At 34.9% G+C, this 22,402-nt stretch overlaps 2 protein-coding genes across 2 annotated transcripts in view; both read right to left on the minus strand.

Annotated features, from left to right (window-relative positions):
* LOC139685687 (rootletin-like) overlaps window positions 1–6,245 on the minus strand; it is a 114,398-nt gene extending 108,153 nt beyond the window's left edge. Inside the window, exons 1-4 of the mRNA XM_071582674.1 lie at window positions 5,670–6,245; window positions 5,240–5,576; window positions 4,151–4,309; window positions 2,142–2,396 (exon numbers count right to left, since the gene is read on the minus strand). Of these exons, the coding sequence (XP_071438775.1) occupies window positions 2,142–2,396; window positions 4,151–4,309; window positions 5,240–5,576; window positions 5,670–6,181 (1,263 nt within the window). The 5' untranslated portion in view covers window positions 6,182–6,245. The remainder of the gene's footprint in view (window positions 1–2,141; window positions 2,397–4,150; window positions 4,310–5,239; window positions 5,577–5,669) is intronic.
* LOC139685805 (tropomyosin-like) lies at window positions 6,208–20,419 on the minus strand. Its single transcript, XM_071582923.1, has 8 exons — window positions 20,384–20,419; window positions 18,683–18,785; window positions 16,458–16,561; window positions 12,503–12,727; window positions 8,232–8,311; window positions 6,645–6,793; window positions 6,343–6,567; window positions 6,208–6,224 (listed from the first exon to the last, which is right to left on the minus strand). The coding sequence occupies exons 1-8, from the start codon at window positions 20,417–20,419 to the stop codon at window positions 6,208–6,210; spliced, it is 939 nt and encodes a 312-aa protein (XP_071439024.1).
* Window positions 20,420–22,402: the final 1,983 nt, after the last annotated feature.

The following is a 22,402-nucleotide window of genomic DNA, read 5'->3' on the forward strand; positions in this document are numbered from 1 at the left end:
GCTCTGGGTAACTGTAACAATTGAGCATCAATTATTGAACATCTGATATCAAAGGCTCCCTCTGACAATAACTACATATCACTTATTTACTTGCTCTAAAAACAATTAGCATCTTGCGAAGGCATGTAACTGTTTATCATTGAAAGTTGCAGCACATATATATGATGGGCTATTAAGAGAATAAAATTTGACAGAAAAAATCCCTGACAATTCTAATCACACAAGAGGATATGTCAAAATCCAACTGGAGTTGAATTCATACCCAACACCAAACTATGTTACGTTGTATTTTAATATTCAATTACATTACTCTTCAAGAAAAATATATTGGATGTTTTCATGAGCTACTCTTGAAAGCCAACTTCAATTCAGTTCGAAATTCTCGATTTCCATGCAATGAAAAAGTTCACTAAAACTGAATAAATACACTATATAGAGATTTGAATCAAATAATTAGTCCATAGTTATTTAAGATATTGTTTAATTAAAATTATTAAAAAACCAAATGATCAAGGACGACCCTAAAACACATAATCACATTATGTACATCTTTAAAAAGAAAAAAGCTTATTTGGCAGCTCTAAATGCCTCTGCATATCGTAAAGAAGACAATTGGTAGAAAGAATGGGAGACCACTCAAGCCCCCAGCACACACCATCTTTCACAATTAAATAATAAACAAACCTTGGATTTACCGGCTAACTAACACATAGCAATCTACATATTTAACCAATTTGAAGATCTTCCCAACTACTCTCAATCCAGCCTCCCGCCCTTCCCATACGTCCCTTACCATTTCCTTCACATATATATTGAAATAAGCAGGTCATAATGCATTTCCCCATCTCAATCCCCTGCCTAGTACTGCCCACTCCAACCCAAATTGCTATCCACACCTGTGCAGTTTGGGACATAGGTTCTAGATAAAACATCTCTCCAGTCTACTCATATCTTTTGAAAAATTTACATTCCACAATACATAACTCTTTGACTATAACTCCCAGATGCCCTGCTTCATATTTCACTAAAATTGGTATTATCAGACTTGACTTTGAGGAACTTATCCATAACAGAAAGATAAATTGCTAATTTGTTAATTCCACCCAATGTTTTAATCATCAACCCGGATTTCAATAAATAGTATAATCATCTTCATCTAAATATGATACAATGTACTGAAACCTGGGTCCTAAGATTAAAACATCAAGTGGAATCAACAGAGCCCCAATTTACCTTTCCATATAGATCTCACCTTGCATAGACCTAACAAATCTGTTTCCTCAATTCCCTCACTGGTTGATTTCATTCTTCCCTATCTTAAGCATAGTCCTAACATTCCAAGTCCCTATTTTCATGTTGGCATTCCTCTCCTGTCTCTTATTTTTTGCTGCCATTCACTAAGTTATGTAAGGATTTAATGTGATGATGACTGAGGTCACCTTGCCTCCTCTGCCATCCGGCATGACACTTGGCCCATAAGGCTGAGTCCTATAGTTCCCAAGACTCAATATCATATTAGGTTCCATCATCATTTCTTGGGATAAATAATTGAGGTTTTTTACTGCTGCGTTCCTCAATAGTGCTTTTGATGTGACACCATCATTCAAATGGACATCCTACTGAGTATAGACACCCAAGCAGCCACCTCACCGAGGAACTGATGCTGTGAGAACTACCTTTCACCTGGCTCCTAACTTTTGAACTACCTTTCATGAGTGACCCTACCAAGAGCAATTGCTTGCACCAGTGCAACTTAAGTAATAGGAACAGCAAAAAATGGCAAAAGGCCTGTATTTTTCATCAAACAATTTTTGTTTTGGAGAAATAAGATGAAGTGTAGCATGGTGCAATTTTTCAATATAATTTACTCATATATTTCCATTAATGCACATTAGAATGTGCATTAATGGAAAAAGGGGCTAATTTAATACTTTCATTATTCATTGATTGAGAACTATTTGGGAAAAAATTTTTTGCACACCCCTACTGTTAACTCTGAACAGCACTTCACCAAAAAATAATTTAAGAATCAGAATAAATTATCATGTTGACTCATGTATAACAAACAATTATTAGCATGCATTGCTTAAATTTGTTTCTTGGGTTAAAAGTTTAATTTGGTTCATCAGATGAAACTTTACCTGCAAAGCATGAAGCTGCTTCAGAGATGCCACATCATTTGCATGATTCACTTTAAGTTCAGTGGTGAGTTTTTCATGTTCCTGTTCCATGCAATGTACCAAACACCTGATCAATTTAGAATTGATGGACTCCATCTCCATATGTGCTTGCTTTACATTGCTCAGAATATCTTCATTAGCACAATTATCAATGGTTTCTAGGCCACAGGTATCATGTTCCTGCCCTTCCAGCAATGGAGGACTTTTTAGATTACACTGGAAAAAAATAATGCTAAAATATTAGTTCGCAATGTTGAAATAAGTGAGCCATTCATTTACAGACTTTATATAATTTTTTAGTTCAGAATTTGAATTAGAATTATGAACACTGCAAACATTTGCGATATTCATGGCTGCAGATATCAGTTATTCATTGTGTTCGACTTCCACCACATCAAGCCTGAAGCTACTCAATTTGCAGATACTAGATTTCTCATTCAGTAGAATTCATAAGTGCAATGCAATGGGTTATCATAAATAGTAAAATAATTCATAAACATACATCTTTTAAATAATGAAATGTATAATTTTATTTTTGACCTAAACTATCGTACATTGACAGCATTACTAAAATCTTATTTCTATTTTTTTTAGGAAATAAAATGCAAGGGCATAATATGATATCTTCCTAAACCCTATGTAGCATTTATAAACATTGAACAACTTGAGTTCAATACCTGTGCACTATTACCAATCCCTCTTTCAGATATTTAAATTACAAGCCCTCACTGAGGAAAGGAGTAGGCATCAAGTGCAGACACCTGCTCTCACTTTGAACTATTTAAATTACTGGCTTACTTCCCGGAGAATTTCAGTACTAAATCAATTATCTTAAATTTTTTTATTGCTAAGCCCTGCTGGAAATCTAGCCACATATCCATTTGATTGATTCCTAGTAAACCACAACCAATACGACTAATAAAAAGAATCTACATTTAACAGGTGTACAATGCAAACAATTTATATTTAAAATTCTTAAAATTTAAAACAGGGCCAAAATGAATATTTGCCCTAGACAAGTGAGAACTTGTCTCAAATTTGAATTTTTTTTAAAGTTTAAAAATAAGTCAGATACGCAGAAGCCATGAAATAGTAAAAACCATATATACATGCACGTAAACCATACATAATTACATGCAGATATGATACTTACAACTATGTAAGTATTATATCTGCATATTATCTCGTGATATGAAAATAAGTTGTGGAGGAAGTGTTGTGCATGATTTTGATGCTGATGAAGAAATTAGTGTGTATTGCATTGACTAGGCAATAAAGAAAAGATTTGACCATGAGCTCGGAAATGTATATCTTAATAGAGATAAAGACTTTCAAGTTAAGGTTCTTGATGCCACTATGAAAGCACAACTTCTGTCATGACATCAATTAAGAATTGTATCAATTCCAATTTTTCAAAAAAATACAAGGTCACTAATAGACAACAACTGTAACTGCTTAAGTGAAAACAAAATGCCAACAATATTTTGCATTAAATAAATACATATACCTAAAGCGTGAAACCTTGTTGTTTGGAAAAACATCAGCAGCTAAAACTAAAATGATGATATTAGGCTTCATAACTTTAATTTTGTACAGGTCAAGTACTTAATATGGAGAAGCAACAGTTCAATATGATCAAAAAATATTTCAAAGCAAACAATAAAGCCATTTTTATGAATCCTTGTTTTTGTAGCAATAACAAACAGAAGAATACAGTAATGAGGCTCATAAGAAAATTATATCTCAACTTATGAGTCAATTTTTCATCGCAGTTTTCATGAGCATTAGAATATTATCTATTTCTACTCCATAAATTTACGTTTGGCCGAAACATTTCTTTCGTTTCGGGCCTACCACATTTGAATTAATGGTACAGAACCAAGAGAATTCTGAGGACAAACAAAAAACCTTAGAAAGAAAAAGGTATGCCATGGTCAACTACCTGAGGCAAATATTAAAATTATACTCACCACGCTGAAAGACTCAGCAACTTGAATTTTCAGTTCTTGAAAATGTGAAATGGCCTCGAGTGATATCTTTGCCTGGTTCAACAGTTCATTCTTTCTTTTCAAATATAGAGCTAGCTGGCAAATACCACTTTCTAGGGATGCTCTCAGCCGTGCTATTTTCTGAAAAATGTAATACAGTTAAGTACCAGCATACGTACTGGCTTCCCACCCTGAGGGCGCGGGTTCAAATCCCGGCGGTGTTGAATATTTTTCAGAGGTATCTCGATCCCTACTTGAGGTGCTTTGTGGAGGGCACTTTGAGTGAGTACGCCGTCCGTCGGATGGGACGTTAAGCCGCGGACCCCTTGGCGCCTTTCGTAAAGAGTAGGCTAATGCCGACGCCGGGTTTCTCTCCACCCTTCATCCTTTCCTGTCCATTCCCTATGGCGCAAATGACCTTAGCTGTCGGTCGCCTCCCCTCAAAACTACTACTACTACTAATATTATACCTACACAACATACCTTATTCCAACTCACATTACAAACACAACAGACCGTCCCACAACTTGTAATGTTGTGGACAACTACTCACTGGAAACATTTCATGCAGGATCCGTACAATTACAGAAAAACTGATTTCAATGATTGCAATAGTTTTTATTCAGTTGAATAGATTCCGACTTAGTTCAACTTTTATCTTAATTTACTCTATGGCATAAGCAATTCATTCAAACCAAATGTAGGGCTACCAAATGTGCATGATATGGTAGTATCTTACATTGACAAAAATTTAATGATATCATCCCACAGATATTGAATATCTTTCAAAGGTGGAAATCTAAGACAAGGCATTAAAGATGCAAGTTGAAAGAGTAGAAAAGGAGATTTTGAATTTCCATTTATGAAAAGAAATGTAATTTGACCCGGGTCCTTTAAAATGCCCAGAGTGGCTGGTGTGAATTTTTATTCATGCTTTTCAATTTTTTAGTTTAATTAAACCAAAAATTATATCAATAAAAGAGGCTAAAACTACTTTTCATTGGCATGATTAAGTTTCCAATTTTACACTTTCAAAATATAGCTTATATGTATCTGCATCAATGTACATACCTTTAGAAACAAAGAATCAATCTTCTCTTCAGTTATCTTCACAATATCATCAAATTCTAACTGCACTTTTTTCCAGAGCTTTGAAAGAAAACTTGAAGTAAAATCTTCTTCCATTTCCATAGAGTTGCCATCAATGTCTTTCAAGGAGCCAGTCCACTGACCCTCAGCATTAACTGAGATATTATGGGATGATTTGACGAACGTCATTCCTTTTTCATTACTTTGTACACCACCAACTGTCAATTCACTTTTATTTACTTCTAATGCTCTCCTTTCACAAAGCAAATTTTCAAGATCATTTTGTAGATTCATAGCTAGATTCTCTGCATTTTTACACCTATAAAAAAATCTCAATAAAAATCAAACATGTTACATCCATAGAACTCAATTTTCTCCACTCATCATTAAAACTCAATTTTCAAGATTTTACCTTTTCTCTGCCTTATCACAAGTATCTATTGCACAAATTAGTTGGTTCCTCAAACTCTTTTCCCTTTCCTCCATGATTTTAAGCTGCCTTTTAATAATTGATCCCTCCCTTGCTTTTGCACCCAAATCAAGTAAAAGTTCTTCAACCTTTGAGTCATTAATTATAGATGCACCAAAACCCATTTCACTGAGTTCACATGAAGAATTTTTCTTTTCAATTTCCCTACACAAGTCTTCTGTAATGCTAACACATGCATCAGGATTTTCCAAATTGACTTTTACCTCATTACAAACATTCTTTGTCAATTTTGAGGAAGACGTGGGGGGGCTACTGTCTGGAGACATTACTCTATTTTCAAGCCCCAACAAATGTGTAGAGGTGCCATGGGTCAAATTCTCCATTTCACCATCTTTTTCACACTCAGCTTGCACCTCATCTTCATTTGACAAGGAGCAATTCATATTCACAAGCACCATAAAATTTTTCTCATCGTCATCCCTCATTAAATTCATATCAGATAATATATGTTTCAAGTCAGTTAACTTTGATGAATCACTGGTTGAAATTTCTATAAGTTTATCCATCATATTCAAATCTATGCTTGATTGTGTGTGCTTATTCTCTAGTGTACTCTTCGGCTGGTGCTCATTAAGCTGCGTAGACAACCCAGTACTGTCAATAGAATCTTGCTGTAATTTGTTACACCTGTCCTTCATTAACTTAAGTTCACAATTAAGATCTTCAATTTGAGCATTTAATTTACATATTTCTTCCTTTTTGCTTATCACTTCACTTTTTATGGATTCACTCTTCTCTTTGGTTGACTGTAGTTGTGCAACTGCTTCCTCGCTAGCACATTTATACAAGTGTGCTTGGGATGACAAGTATCGTATGTTATCTGTTAAAAGGGAATTATTTCATGATCAGAAACCATATTATAAGCACAAAGTCTTCCCAACCTGCATTTAAACTTACCTGATAGGCCCAATTCACGGTGTTTCAAGAAAACATCTGCAGGGACTTGAAGAAATTCCAAGCTCTCCAACACTTGCTCCTTTATCTGGTTGATCTCCTCCAAATGCTGACATTGATGACTACATTGCTTATAATATGCTTCATTTGCCCTACAGGGATAAATAAGAATGCATGAAAATAATTGGTGATGCCAAGCAGGCATTTCAGACTTCAGATTTCAGACAAGCAGGCTTTCTCATTAAATATATGTAGAAGTTTAACCACACATGAACTTGCATGTGCACATGTTAAAAAGGAAATCTCTAAACCAAATTCCTTATGCACTTTGACTGAAAAAAATGAAGAGAGATTATATGGACGGGTTCCCTTACGAATTTTTACAGCACACAAATTGATGACAGTTTTGCTGATATTTCCAATGGTTTTCCAAAAGTGAAACTTTTGTGATCAAATCAATTTGTTAAAAAAATTCTTAAGAAAATCTGTGACATACTCACCATGCAAAATGTGAGTTACCGAGTTTTTTAGCAAGAGCCTTTAACATATCGGTACAAACCGATATGCCATGCTATTTTATGATTCAGGCACTAACATGTTTCAATTATAAACACATACAGTGAATGTAGAAGGTGTGCGTTCCAAAAGTAATGCAACTGAATCTCCCTCACCACTCTTATTGGTCAGAGGGTGGGATTGAACTAATTAAGTGAAGGTAGAGTAGGTGAAGGGGAGACTCAGTCTCAGTGCTCTCCAAGCTGTGGAACTGGCAGGACGTCAGTTATTGTAAACCTCTGCATGCCGACCGTGTCACGAAAGACCAACCAAGCAGAAATTTCAAGTGAACTTTTGCAACGTATTAAAATGAACCTGATTATTTGGACAAGGTCATCACTGGTCATGAAACCTGGGTTTTTCAATACGACCCACAAACAAAATGCCAAAGCTCTCAGTGGCACACCGACCAGTCCCCCAAGACCAAAAATGCAAGAATGAGCAAATTAAAAGGGAAAACAATGCTCATTGTCTTTTTCGACAGTGGAGTGGTCCATAAGGCATTTGATCCTCAAGGACAGAAAATTAATGCTGCCTACTACGTGGATGCACTAGAAAGACTCCAAAAAAGGGTCTTCAGGATGAGAATAGACATCTCTGCTACCTGGCAACTCCAGCACGACAGCACGCTACGAGTCCCGAGTACCTGGTAAAACATCAGGGACTAACATTACCCAACCCCCCCTATAGTCCTGTCGTTGCCCCAGCAGACTTCTTTTCGTTCCCTCAGATCAAGGCAGCCCTAAAAGGAACCCATTTTTAGTCCATAGAAGAGATCCAATCAGCTGCGACGAAGACCTTGCAAGAGGTCCCCGAAGATGCCCTCCAGGGCACGTACCAGTCATGGCAGAGTCGCTGGAAAAATTGTGTAGAGGCCCAAGGACAGTACTTTGGAGAATTTTAAGTGTTTGTGCAAATCTATTTGATGAATTACTTAAAAAAAATAAAAGCATCACTTTTGGAATGCACCCTGTATTCACATTAACTTAGATAGTGATGATATCATAACAACCTCAAAATTCTATTCCAGCTTACCCATTTTCAATATTTTTTCTGCTCCTGTCTGGGAAGGGATGTAAAGCGGGTGATTCAGATATCTCAGTTAAGCTCCGATCCTGAAATGGAAGGACCACGGATATTTACAAGGAGCATTCAAAAAAATAATTCATGCATTAATACTGCTTAGCAAAGCAATTATTATTAAAAAATTCAAAAACTTTAATGGCTATACACCAATTTCTCTCTGGTGTGGTACTAATAATGGGATACAATGCAAAACTTTATACTTTTCCAAAAACTATACTTTTTATACTTTCAGATTTTAAGTCGTTGACCACCAGTGTTTCTTCAAATCTCATTGGTGCTTTGGTGAGAGAAACATCAGTCAAAATTGACAAATGTAAAATAGAGATATAAAAAGCAGGATCATTAGGAGTGATTGGGAAGCTTGGCAATATAAACATACACATAAAGGGCAGTTTCAGCTTTTCTTGATACTTTATACCTAAAGAAATATCATCAAGTATGCCACCACCAGCTTTCATGCATAAATTTAAAGGTGTAGGAATATTTTGTCCATACAAACTAAATACATCTTCAAACTCAAAAAAACCTTACAGTGAAAAAAGATACTAAGATCAAGACCAGGCATTTATTATATTGGCATAAAAAGGCACCAAAACCAATAGGTGAACGAAGCCATTAATTCATATGTGATTACCACAGATCTTTTCATATTCTCGTCCACTGCAGACCATCAATATTATGTTATTTTAGTGCAGTCTTCGAGATTTAATTATTACATTATTTCTTGCCATTTTTGAGGGCTTATTAAAACACACAATATAATGCAATATATGTTTCCCTTTTACATACTGGGAAGAAAAAAAACTGGAAACTAAGCATAAATGTTACACAACATTTTTCAGCTGTTGCAGTCCCTCATTCAAAAGAGTTATTTGCCAATGGCAAGATACACATCTATATACACAGAGAGAATATATAACTACATGGAAATGACTGGTTCTGATAGCTTGTTTCTCAGTTTACCATTATGGTATTAAATTATTTAGTCTCCAGTCATTAAAGCTTTTATACATGGGCACCGTATGGGAATTTTATTTTAAAACAGATGGAAAAAAAATAGGTACCACTGTTTGTAAACCAATTTCAGGGATCATCATCTTGGATTTCAAATTAATAACATCCTATCAAGGATAAACCTACATTTTAAAACTGTCATATACTACCTTGATCAAAAAGTTCCCGGAATAACCACCGTGTGGCGCTCCCATCGTTCCGATTTGAGTTCTGTTATTTTTGTTAAATTGGTACATCTGTTGTTGATATTCCCTTTAAATCTTAGTGTCATAACTTGACATTTGCAAAAGTTACGTAGCCAAGAGTACATCTATCTCTGTGTGTGTTGGCGATTTTTTACAATTTCAGAAATGGATTTAAATTTGCAACAACGAACTTGTATTAAATTTTGCGTAAAAAACGGATTTAGTGGCGCACGGACGTTGGAAATGTTGGAAAAGTGTTTCGGCAACGATTCTCTAAAAAAAACGGTCGTTTACCAGTGGCACGAGCGGTTCAGAAGTGGTCGTGAGTCAATCGAAGATGATGAACGCAGTGGCAGACCATCGACATCGAAAGCCGGTGAAAAAATTGATAAAGTAAAAGAAATGTTGGTCAATAACCGCAAATTAACCATCAGAGAAATAGCGGAGGACTTGAACATTGCCTATGGATCCGCCCAAGACATTGTGGTTAATGATTTGGGTTTCCGTCGTGTAGCAGCAAAGTTGGTTCCAAAAGACCTCAATTTCATGCAAAAAAGAGACCGTGTTGACGTCGCAAAAGACATGATTTGCGAGGCTGAATCCGATCCCACATTCATCAAAAGGATCATTACTGGAGACGAGACGTGGGTTTATGAGTACGACACGCAATCCAGACATCAGGCAAGTGAATGGCGTTCACCAAATGAGCCGAGACCAAAAAAACCACGTCGTTTTCAGTCAAAAAAGAAGGCAATGCTGACGGTTTTCATGGATTACAACGGTGTAGTGCATCATGAATTTTTGCCAGAAGGCCAGACAGTAAACAAAGAGTATTATTTGGGCGTTATGAGACGTTTGCGTGAAGCAATTCGCCGAAAGAGACCAGAAATGTGGGCAGAAAACTCGTGGATTTTGCACCATGATAACGCACCGTCGCACAGTGCTATCATTATTCGTAATTTTTTGACGAAAAATGCAACAAATACCATCCAACAGCCACCGAATTCACCTGATTTGGCTCCCTGTGACTTCTTTCTGTTCAATCGAGTTAAAAAACCATTACGGGGAACGCGTTTTAGCAGCCGAGAGGAAGTAATGGAAAAATCGCAGGAAGCACTGATGGACATACCGAAAACCGACCGTAACTTTTGCAAATGTCAAGTTATGACACTAAGATTTAAAGGGAATATCAACAACAGATGTACCAATTTAACAAAAAAAACAGAACTCAAATCGGAACGATGGGAGCGCCACACGGTGGTTATTCCGGGAACTTTTTGATCAAGGTAGTACTATACATTATATAAGGGTAGCATGTAATTCAGTGAACAAAAATATATAAATGCAACTACCACCTGCATCAATTTTCATTTTCTCCCTTAAAATAAATTGCATTAATGAGGATTTTTACACATTGCAAACATAAAATTTGTAAGTCACTTATTTTTGCCAGAGAAAGGAAAAACAAATACCCGCAGCAAAAATAACTGGCAATGGCACATCATTTATCAAGGGCCATTTTTTGCAATAAAAATTTTTTGCTGTTTTTCCGTTGTAGAAATTCTTATTTTGGTGCATTCCCATTAGTCAATAAATATGCATTTTATAAATTAATCTGCTACTGTAAATGTATTTGAATAAATGAATTAAGGCTTGTGTTATCATCTGAATACTAGAATTCCTTAATAAAGCTATGAGAGATGTTGAAACACATTATTGATATAATTAAATTGTTAAACTATTACATTTAAACAAAACTCAGCATTTATAATTTGTCATGACCCATTAGACAACTTGACGCATAAGACACACTGTGATTTTTCAGGTTAGACTTTATGAAAAATACTTGGATCAGACAAAAGATCAAGGATTTCCATGTTAACTCATGATATGAAGAAAATTGAATTGTAACATTAAAAAATTAAAAGCTACACATGTATCAACATTTATTCATCATAGAATCCCAGAAATGCATCACCAATGTGCCAAAATACCTTTTAGCAGCCTTTTTTTCCAAGTTCAGAAGCTTAATTCAGGAATTCAAGTTTAAATGCAAAATTGCACGACAATCTTTTCTCTTAAGATCTCATGCGGTTATTATCATTTTAACTTTTTATGTGATGCTTACATTCTGTTTTCATTTCAATAGCATAGATATTTGTATCACATGCAACCATATTCTATGACTTTACAACACTCTCACACTTTTAAGATTAAATGCCTCTAGAATCTGAGTTTATCAGGAGAGATACACTTACGCACATATTAGTAGAGGGGCAACATTCCTGTTAGCCCAGTGTGCATTGAGTATTGCAGCAGCACCACATTTAAAATGAAACCAACGCACTGCAATGTCATAATGTCAATGTTATTTCCTATTTATGATTTATGAAAGAAGCTGCCCATATACATAAAAAGGTGTATGACACAAATTAAATCCAGTAACTATTGCACAGATTATTTGGTCCAGCAAAGTTATTCACAGCTGCTAGGAACTTAATATTTCAATTTGCCTCCATACATTGGTTTCATACGACTAATGACTAACTTTATTCCCATTTGCTTGCAACTACCCTTGAAAAGCAAAACACACTAGACAAAGGACAGTTAGGCAGGTCATTTTCTAACATCCTCATGAAGCATTGAGATCAGGTAGGCAGGTTCTCACTAGCATATGGCAGGACACTGTCATGTGGAATCTTATTTGATGAGATGAAATGCTCCGGCAACTCCATGGAACCCAAAACTGAGTTTATGATAGGCAACTCAATTTAATGAATTGCTCTGCAGAAAGGCACACGTCAAATCGAAAAATTTAATAAGGTTAACAAACAGGCTTTGGCTTTAAAACTTAGATGAGAAATTTTCATTGGCTTTGATTTTAATGAAGCGATTTTAATTAAGTACTTAATTGCCAGTCACTAACAAGTGACAAATAGGCTTCCAAACAAAAGTATTTCATACATAGGAAAATTTTCTTAACTGGAAAACCAAAATTATAAAACCAATAATGGAATTCACCTGCTCTTCTGAGATGATGTCATCATCTTCATGTTTTACCTGGTATACGCTGGGCAAACTCTTTGAGGCAGAGCTAACTCTTGTCTTTAAAACTTCCACATAATCTTCAGCTAACCGCCCTTCTTCATGTGCCTTCTTCACTATGCTCAGAATTCCATTCAGTGTTTCCTCAAGCTGAGTTATAGTACTGTCCCGTTGCTTTAACTCCTTATCAAACTCCTCAATCTGCAGTAAAGTATTAATATTATATATATAGTGTAATATAATCATATGATAGTAATGTATATATATAGTATAGTAATGTATACATAGTGTAGTATAGTAATTAATATAGTATAATAATGAAGCTCATTAAAAATTAACATTACACAAAATAAGCATTCTGTCATATTACAGAAGTGTGATAAAACAAGTTAATACAAAAAGATTTTAAAGAAAACTCATTTGCTGCTCATTTACAAACACAGTCCATGCAAGGAAATCATTCATTCACGCAAAAAAATACTGTCTCATTTCAAATGAAGTAAAACTTTTCAAAGTGATGACTCATACACAGAACCAAGTGTTAATCTGTAACCACAGGTACTTCTGAAACACTAACCCAGACAAACAATCTCACAGATCACTGTGCTTTATTATGTTATACTAATATTTTGTAGAATAGATATGTATTCTCTATTGGCACATTATAAATTCGTATCCTTAACATAGGCCAAAAAAATAGAATGCTTAATATGAAATATACACTGATATTTTTCTATTTACAAGAAACCTATGCATATTACCTGACTTGAACATTCATAGCCAAGATAATTAAAGCTCTATCACATGAAAATCGATGAGATTTTTACTCACAACCAAGATTAAGGTTAAAGTTTTATTCTCCTTCCAAGAGTTTCTAACTAGTAAGTTGTTTGAGCCACAGTTTCATCCCAATCCACCCATGTCAGGGAGGCATCTTCAGGCCCAAGTGGCCTTCGTTTCATTTCACCGCCAAAATACAACAAACAATATCTAAAGCCATCACAACACCATGAAAATTACTTTAACATGAAGAGTCCTCCACGACTGGAAGGTGAAACTTATGTCACCAAAACAATCTATGAAACAAGAATTCCTGGAAGAAGAATGAAGTCTTCATCAACCACCAGTCACAGAAGCCTTTAAAATGAAAATAAAGGTCCATGGAAATGAACTAAAGCAGAAAATATGTAAAAATAAATCTTTAAAAGCAACTATAGATTCCCTGGAATTGCCCTTACTAATGCTGAAACTTCAGCACTGTAATTTTCTGAGGATTCAAAGAGATGGCTCTCTTGAAAGTATACAATTGGCAGGATGGCTTCTCTTTCTTTTTAGGTGAACAAGGGAAACAAGTTTTTCCTATGCATTGGATTGAAACTAGTTGTATCAAATAAAAAATTTTCTGGAAAATATCCAGCCTTCACCTTTCATTTGAAAATTAATTTCCATGTAGTCAAGCCTGATACCATCAAGTGTATTAGGAAGTTTTTCTAGAAACCTACCTAATGTATACACCCAGCAATTTTCGTGAGCTAAAACATAATGGCACATATTAATAAAAAATAGTGATGGGCCAATACCAGTTTTTCGTAATATTCAATGCCACTAATTATTCACAATATAATAGGTCTACAGTCAGCCTAGGTCCATTTTCCAGGGTTTAAACACTAGCATTACTCATGGACTACAGTGCAGCACATATGACTAATAATTACTTTGTAACATTGAATGTTCAGTAATTTGCCAGAATATCCTGTTCCTTTAAAGCCTTTAGAAATACCTTCTGTAAGAGGATGCATGTAGCTTAGCTGGCAGGTAGTTTAAGCCCTTGGCCAATCATCAAGGGAATCCAGGTTCAAATTCCAGTCCAGGGGAATAATTTTTTCAATGAGAAATTCCCATGATCATAATCAAGCCTTTGCTTAACTTACAGGAAAATAATGTCATCTCCTTAGTCTTAAAGTCTTAGAAAAAAACATTGCCAACACAATGAGCAGCTATGTCATTATGTCATATCTTAGGGGGATGAGATTGCATTCAACAAAAGCATTGTTTCAGTCATTTTTTAGCTTGTACTTAATTCCTATCCTCGTTAAGCTTTGACAAGTCAACATAATGATAACACTACATGCTGTCCCCAACCAGCATCTTAGAAGAATTCAAGTTTTCAAATAATTGGGAAATGCCATCACCTCCATTCAAAATCTAATTCCACCCTAGATTTATGAAAATAATATTTTGCTTGGTCAATAATGTCAAGACATGTTTACTTATGTAAACAGAGACATATGTTCGACAAACCACAATAGAACTTTATGAATGACCTTTTAAAAATAGAGAAAAAACTAGGATGAATATGATGTATTCGTTTAGGACATATCTAATTTGAAGGCATTGAATTTCTGAAAAATCAAAACCAATGCAAGGATTAAAGAAACACAGTTTACAAATGTCCACAGTCTGTGAGACCAAATGCCTAAGGTTAGGGATTGAAAATTATTCCAATGCCAGAAGGTAATATAAAAAATATAAACAAAATATTCCTTAATAGTTAGAGGGCATAAAACATTAATTTAGAAGGCGAGAATATTGAGAAACTGGTTCCAATCTGTGAAAGCCACAAATATCTTTATTAACGATCTACCGAAAAAATGTCAGAAATTGCAGTAAGATTCATCTGCCTGCACTCAGATTCAATCCCCCCATTACTATCAAATGTTTCCCTTGATAAAAATCTGTGATTTTGTCATCTAACTAATTGTACCCTATCGACTCCTTCCTCCCTATGATTGCCTAGGGGCATGTACACCTTAACAATGACCAAGTTAATTGGCTCCACTTTTACTTCTACTTATTATACTCTATCAGTCACTTGCTCTGTTTATTACACTTCTACCTAACTTTTTGTTACATATTATAGCCACCCCTCGCTTGCTCTCACCCCCTCCACTGTAAATTACTCTATAGCTATCACTCCAGTAATCCCCACTACCCTTCCATCTCACCTCGCATAGACCACAAGTAAAACATCAATCTTTCCTCTTTCCATCTATCAATTCATATTCACTAATTTTCCAGTTCCCAATATTTTCCAAACATTCCAAGTTTATATTCTAACTAATTCGCTATTTTTTCTCCAACTTCTGTGCTGACACTGTTAGTTTTGCTTTGCTAGGATTTTGTGAGATAATGACTGCGAAAGCCTTGCATCTCCCACTGCTGGGCACAACACACAGCCAATGTGGCTGAGTTCCGTAGTTGCCAGGACTTATTTTCTCTATAGTGCTTGTGAAAAAATTATTCCTACTACTGTGTATCTTTTCACCATGGTGTTATCATTCAAAGAAGTACCTCACTATTATTGCTCAGTTGCACGGCAGTGGTGGGCAGACTGTTGTTTCACAGTGAACCACTTGGTTAGACTGATTAGCTAAATGAATGTTCATTGCAAAATTATTTACCTTCTTACAGAATACATAATATACTGAAAGTAGCAAGTTTAAAAAAATTCACTAGGGTAGCCTTTCTTATCTGATTCAAATTAAGAAAATGCATATGGATTTTTCCTTCATCGTTCCATAATCTACTTTCTGATAGCTTAAAACTCATTCCCTGAAATTCCAGGTTTTTTTAAGATTTCCCTGATTCTCAATTTATTGTCTATTTTCAAGGATAAAAATATTGATGACCATCCTGGAAAATTAAGCAATGGCAGTAGGTGACACAGAAAAGATAAAGGTAAGTTAGTGATGAGGGAAACTAAAATAGCAAAGTCAACATTGCATAAGATTAGCAATATGAAGGGTCCCAAACTGGCCTAAATTTTTTCCAAACTTATGGATTTTATTTATCATAGATTTTTCTGATTTTTGCGTGGACCATTACATGCATTAACTCTTGAGAAACAATTACTGAATAATAAATGAATTACCCTTTCTTGGCACTGATGAACATACAGCTCCAGTTCAGCAGTTGTATCCATATTTTCATTTGCTGAAGTGGAATGGGGTTGTTCAAATTCTTGTGCATTGCCTTCTACAACAGAAAGGAAAAAGGAATATTTTTTAATTGTTGAAAATAGATTTATAACAATCAAAACTAATGAACCATAGCAAATGACAACATCATTCAATTATTAAAATTACAGGGGACTGCTTCAGGAGGAATAACTGTTAATACCTTATACAGGGTCCAGCAACATAACTTCCCTTATTGAAAGCAATTTGCATTTGAAAAAAGGAAGTTATGTTGCCGCACCCTGTATTACAAAATACTTAACAGCCTGCCTACTTATAGAACATGAATAGAAAATTATCTCCCTAAATACCCTCAATAGATATTGGTACAAACCCATAGCAGTTAGAGCAGGTAACAGTATATAATTCTGTTATAACTTGAGCCCTGTGGCTTGAACTTATGTGGGTAATTATGGTAATCCAAACAGCGTTGCCAAATATGAATTATTAACCCACATTTTGGGTTTCTTTTTCAGGCCACCTTCACCAGGCAGGCTTCACTGACTGATTGTCAACAGGACCATAGGGTGGTAAGGAATGGAAAGAAAGAGAGGGAAGGAGACTGAGGGAGGAAGGGGAGGGTTATATCAATCATGATATTTGGAAGAGGGGCAAAACAAAGGGGCCCAGATCTGACTTTAAAATGCTGTCAGATTTGTATAAGAAAATTCATTCATGAAAATGTATTTGCACTACCTACCCTTATTTTCATCACACAACACCCACATCATAGTAACCAACTGTCATCTAATGCCACTCAAATATAAGTGAAATCGCCACCAACACCCAATTGGTCCTGTCAGGTGCCAATTGTCAAAGGATTCTCCATTGAGCAATGGAACCCTGCAAGTCATTCTTTCCCTTTTTAATGGTCACTCAGTCCTCATCTCACTCATTGTCTCTCCCCAAGTCTTTGACAAAAGCTATTAAAACCCCTTCAAAGAAATCATACTCCCATTTCACCAAAAGTAGAGGTCCTTTTAACAAAAAGTATGGATGAGGCAAAGATCAACCCATGTGACTTAATCATTACCAATCATATTAATTTCAAGAGTGCACACTAAAATCCAATTTTACTGAAGTTGGCAGGGACTCATTCAATTCAAGGATTTATTCTTTTATGGGCTTCTTCTATGGACTGAAATCACATAAAACCTGGACATGAACCCAAGGGCATTGCAAGATTACACTTCAACTGTAAATGCATTATGCACTGATAACATTGAAGAGGGGCAATTCAGCTTCACAGTGAAAATATGGACACTGATGAGGAATAATTATAACTTTGGTGAATTCATAATGAAAACATGCTCAAGTACATAAATATACTTTTGCGGCAAAAATATAATTTTAATAATTTCTAATCTCTACTCAATATATGTTGACTGAAAGGATTTTTTCAAAGGCAGTGTTTTTTTTTCATTTATCCTGGGTGGCAAAACAAGACTCAATTTAACCGTTAAATCTTGAGACAATAAGAAATTGGCAACTTTTGCTGAATTGATTCAATTGAAAAATTTATTAAAAATATTTTTAGCAACAGCTGGTAAGCTTCCTCACCCTAACTTTTAAACTGTGGGCATTGGTTGCACTGGATGCACATGAACTGTGGTATCCAAAATAAACTCCTAGTCAATAACATGCAGGTGATTATTTTCCCATGGTTGCCCCAGTAAAGTTTATTCAACTAGAGTTAACTAATACATGATTTCATAGATAGCTCCTCTTCAGTTATCTGAAAAATATCTTGCTGTTTACTACCTAAATATGCATTGACATTCACTGTTTAATATGACAACGTCAATTCTAAACTAACACTGAATCAGCTTCAGTTCGAAGAGGATATCATTTTACTGCAGATCTTAAGTGTTCCTTCCAATATTCATTTCTCTTATAAACATTTTTGCGCTGTCTGGCTAAAGTACTCTATGGGAATCCACACTACATGGATGTGTCATTCTAAATTCATCCCTATGTACACGGAAGGCCAAAAGTCTACATTGTTAAGGTAACTTTCTTCATAAAAGAGATTGGCGGGCAATATTACTAGTCATAAGAGCTTCAGATACATATATTAAATTATTCCATGGTTGCACCAATCTATCAAGTAAAATTTAAAATGTATACCAGTCATAATTACCATCATCCTGCATAGCCAACTCCATTGCTATTTCCAGCTCTTTGTGGAATTCTTTCTTCACATTCTGAACTGGAATGGGATCTTCGCCTTTAATTTGGCCATCCTGGTGGATAATATTAATAATATTAAACAAAGTTGTGAAAGGCTAAATACATGGGCTGGACATACAAGGAGACAAATAGTAAGAAGTTCCAATGAAATATTAATTTTCACTGACACACTGGCAGATTTACATTTTCACAAACTGAAATTCCCATATTTGAGGATAGGATTGGAATAATGCACATACAAGGAAATATGATCAAATGATTTGCAATTAGTGCACCTGAAATCTAATAAAAGCATTCAGCTGCGGTATAAAAACTACGGGTGGCATTTGCTTGTTGTTGCATTGGATAACAACTATCAGGATGGCCACTCATATTCTAGCTTCTCATTCTCTCACTTCCCAAACTTTATCTAAAATTTCCCAGTGAAAATTGCACCCTGTTTTCTGATTTTCGCCTGGCTGTTTGAAACACCCCATTTCTATTTTTAATTCCTGAGCCAAATAAAAATTCCAGAAAAAAAATTATGGACAATTTCTAGATTTAACGACTAAGTATCCATCTTAACATAAATAGAGGTAAGCAACATGTATCTTAGGAAAATCATAATGGATGGGTAGTCTATAATATTGTATACTTCCAATAACATACAAAATAAGGTACTTACTTAAATCAAAGGCCATTGAATTGGATCATCATATGTGACTCACGATATACATGAATTTATTTGTTACCACTAATGAAGGAGATAGCTTCCATTCCAAGGAAAATAACTGTTTCTCTTAAATTGATTTAAAAAAAGCTATCTTCTTTGCAGGTATCTGCACCTATGACAACTCATCTGCATAGCTGAGATGCATCACTATGTCTGCGGCAAAAAACTACAATAATATATTCTTATATTTCACATGGGCTACACCAGCTAAGCGAAACGTTATTCTTTTCAAGTATAATTTCCTCCTGTTTGACCATGTTTCTGCAAATAAGTTCAGTGGAAAATAAAACCTAACAATTGCGAATAATTCTCGTTCAAAAACATAGAGGTATTCATAAACCACGATAAAAACCAAACTAAGGTAGCAATCAATACTAGTTGATCTATACCACGGTAAAAGTGTGTAAGTACGGTTGATCATGTTATGTTATGATAGTATTAAAAATGTATCAAAAGGATCTCTACCTTCTAAGGGATTCTGAAGGCATTTTTATCCTTAGAGAAAACTATGAAATTCAATTACATCCTCTGCAATTACACACTACCGTATGGACATGTCAAGAAAAATTTAAAAAATTGTATTACTTCAGAAACACTATTTGAGTTGAAGTTTGCAGTCTAACTCGTAATATTTTAGTCACAAAGAAGATACCAAACCATCGGAGATTGTTCATCGAAGATGCAATCGGAGGTTGTTTCTTTCATGTATCACAGTGCAAAATTCTTTAAAAGTGCAGTTCGGTAAGCATACACTAATTTATTTCGAAAGATTGAATTTTCTATCTTAGGGTAGCTAACCAATTGTAATTCATAGAGCATCCAGCTAATAAATATATAGCTTAACATATATCTGAGTCAGTAGGACATCAAATGAAAATAAAACCCTTTCGAGTAGTTTAAATAAATAATAAATTAGGCATAATACCGACTTCAACTTACATTTTTTCTGCCTGCTTCCTCTTTACGACTTTCCATCCTACGACAACGTTAAATTGTAGCATGAAAAGCATTGACATGAGGCTGTAGCTTCTTATTGCTTATGTTAACAATTAATTTGGGGTTTAATAGGCACATTATTCATTTGATAATGTTTACCAACGACTTCCTTTAAAGCCGTCAACAAAACATTAAAACAAAATAGAAACGAAATGAATAAAACATATTACGGCCAGTTCGACAACATCCATCATTCAAATAACTAGCGCTCGTTGCATGACTTTAATTTACTTCAACGTTCCTCCTCATGATTAGGTTACACAAGGTAATGGCTATTACTTTGATTGATATTAATTAAATGTATTAGGTTGGTATGGGTTACAAAATAAAATTTCTTAATATTTATCATAATTCCTGGTTGTATTCTAATGGTGATTAGTCAAGAAAAATTTTGTTTATGTATCTGTAAAAATATACCATTAAATATTTCGTTATGATGGTGGCAGGGTGAGATTAGTTGCCTTGCGGAGCTAAGTGTTTTATAGATCCATGCAGTATTAAGATACATGAAAAACAGCTCGTTTTGATTTTTTTTACTTTTTTGGTTGAATTTTCCAGGGCTGTCTTCATTATAGTGAAAGTTGGTGCGTGCGGAGGCTGTTAATATAGATATATGAAAACCTGCAATTTTCTTATCCTCATCCTATCCCAGATAAATATGTATGGACGTATATATAAATCGGCAGCCACGATTCAATCAAGGATAAGTCTCTAACTTTAAAGAGGAAGGCTATGGGTTCACAGGAAAAGTGACGGTAGAAGTAATCCCATGAAATTATTATTTGTATGGATCACAAATCGTTTGGCTGTACTCGAAAAAAAGGTTCCATTCAAAAACAGCCTTCAAACCTAATTTTAAAGCCATGAAAAATATGCCCATGAGCTTCTGGTAAAATGTAAGGGATACATAGTCCATCACAGGTAATATATAGCATTATTATAATGTTTAATGTCAGGTACAAATTCAAATAATATCAGAAACATTTTAATATTTTGATATTTGTATGAAATTCAATTATTTTTCCAAATTTTATTTAAGAATCTCCTCTCAATGTCTTGCTGTGATTTTTATTGTCATTTCCCCTAGACGCCTCAGTAGAGACCCTGTTGAAAATAGCTTGCATAGGGATGTGCAATATTCTGCACAGTTAGGCATCATATGGGAATTAATTCCCACATGTTGCCTCTATGGGCAACTTACAAATATTTTCTCACCCAGAGGACACTGCCATGCTACACAAAATTAAGCTCCCAGGCTCAATTTTATCATGTTATCAAGAAATCACAAAGTACATACTGCCAAGTAGGTGCAACTTTTCTAAAACAATTTCCTAGTACCAAGGGATAATTTTTCCTCAGGAAGTTAAGGCAAATTTATCCACAAAAAATAAAGAATAAAATAATTTTTTTAAATAGAAAAGTATTAAAATACATACATGTAAATATAAGAAACTATTACTCTGTTACTGAGAAACTCATTACTAAGATTGGTATTTCCAAATATAAAAATTTGTGCAATTAAATATTTGTGAAACCTGGACTAACTTCATCCTGCTGTTATTTACCCAAGCCCATCATTCAAACAAAGGAGCCATTGCCATCTTAACATTGAGATAAAAACATTCAATTGGAATACTCTTTTAATTGTTTATATTTACGATTCCAATATTTGTACTTAATGAATTGGGATGAATTAATCTTTGGCCAAGGAAAATTTATACGAAAAAATCAAAGGAGTTTAATTCGTAGCTCAAGGTGTATGGGCTGGAGAGCTGAAATATTCCAGAATTCGGGTGTCTGCAGATGTAATCCAGTTTTTTAAGTGATGCCTTTAATATAATGTTTCATTTATCTCAGTAAAATTCCAGCATTTATTTTCCAATGGCAATGGTTAATTCTGGCACAAATGGAAATTCATTTCTGGAACTTCATCATAAGTTTAACGCAACTAATATTGAGGTC

The sequence above is a fragment of the Hetaerina americana genome, unplaced genomic scaffold (genome assembly GCF_022747635.1).
Source record: "Hetaerina americana unplaced genomic scaffold, ioHetAmer1.1.p SCAF_12, whole genome shotgun sequence".
NCBI lineage: Eukaryota > Metazoa > Arthropoda > Insecta > Odonata > Calopterygidae > Hetaerina > Hetaerina americana.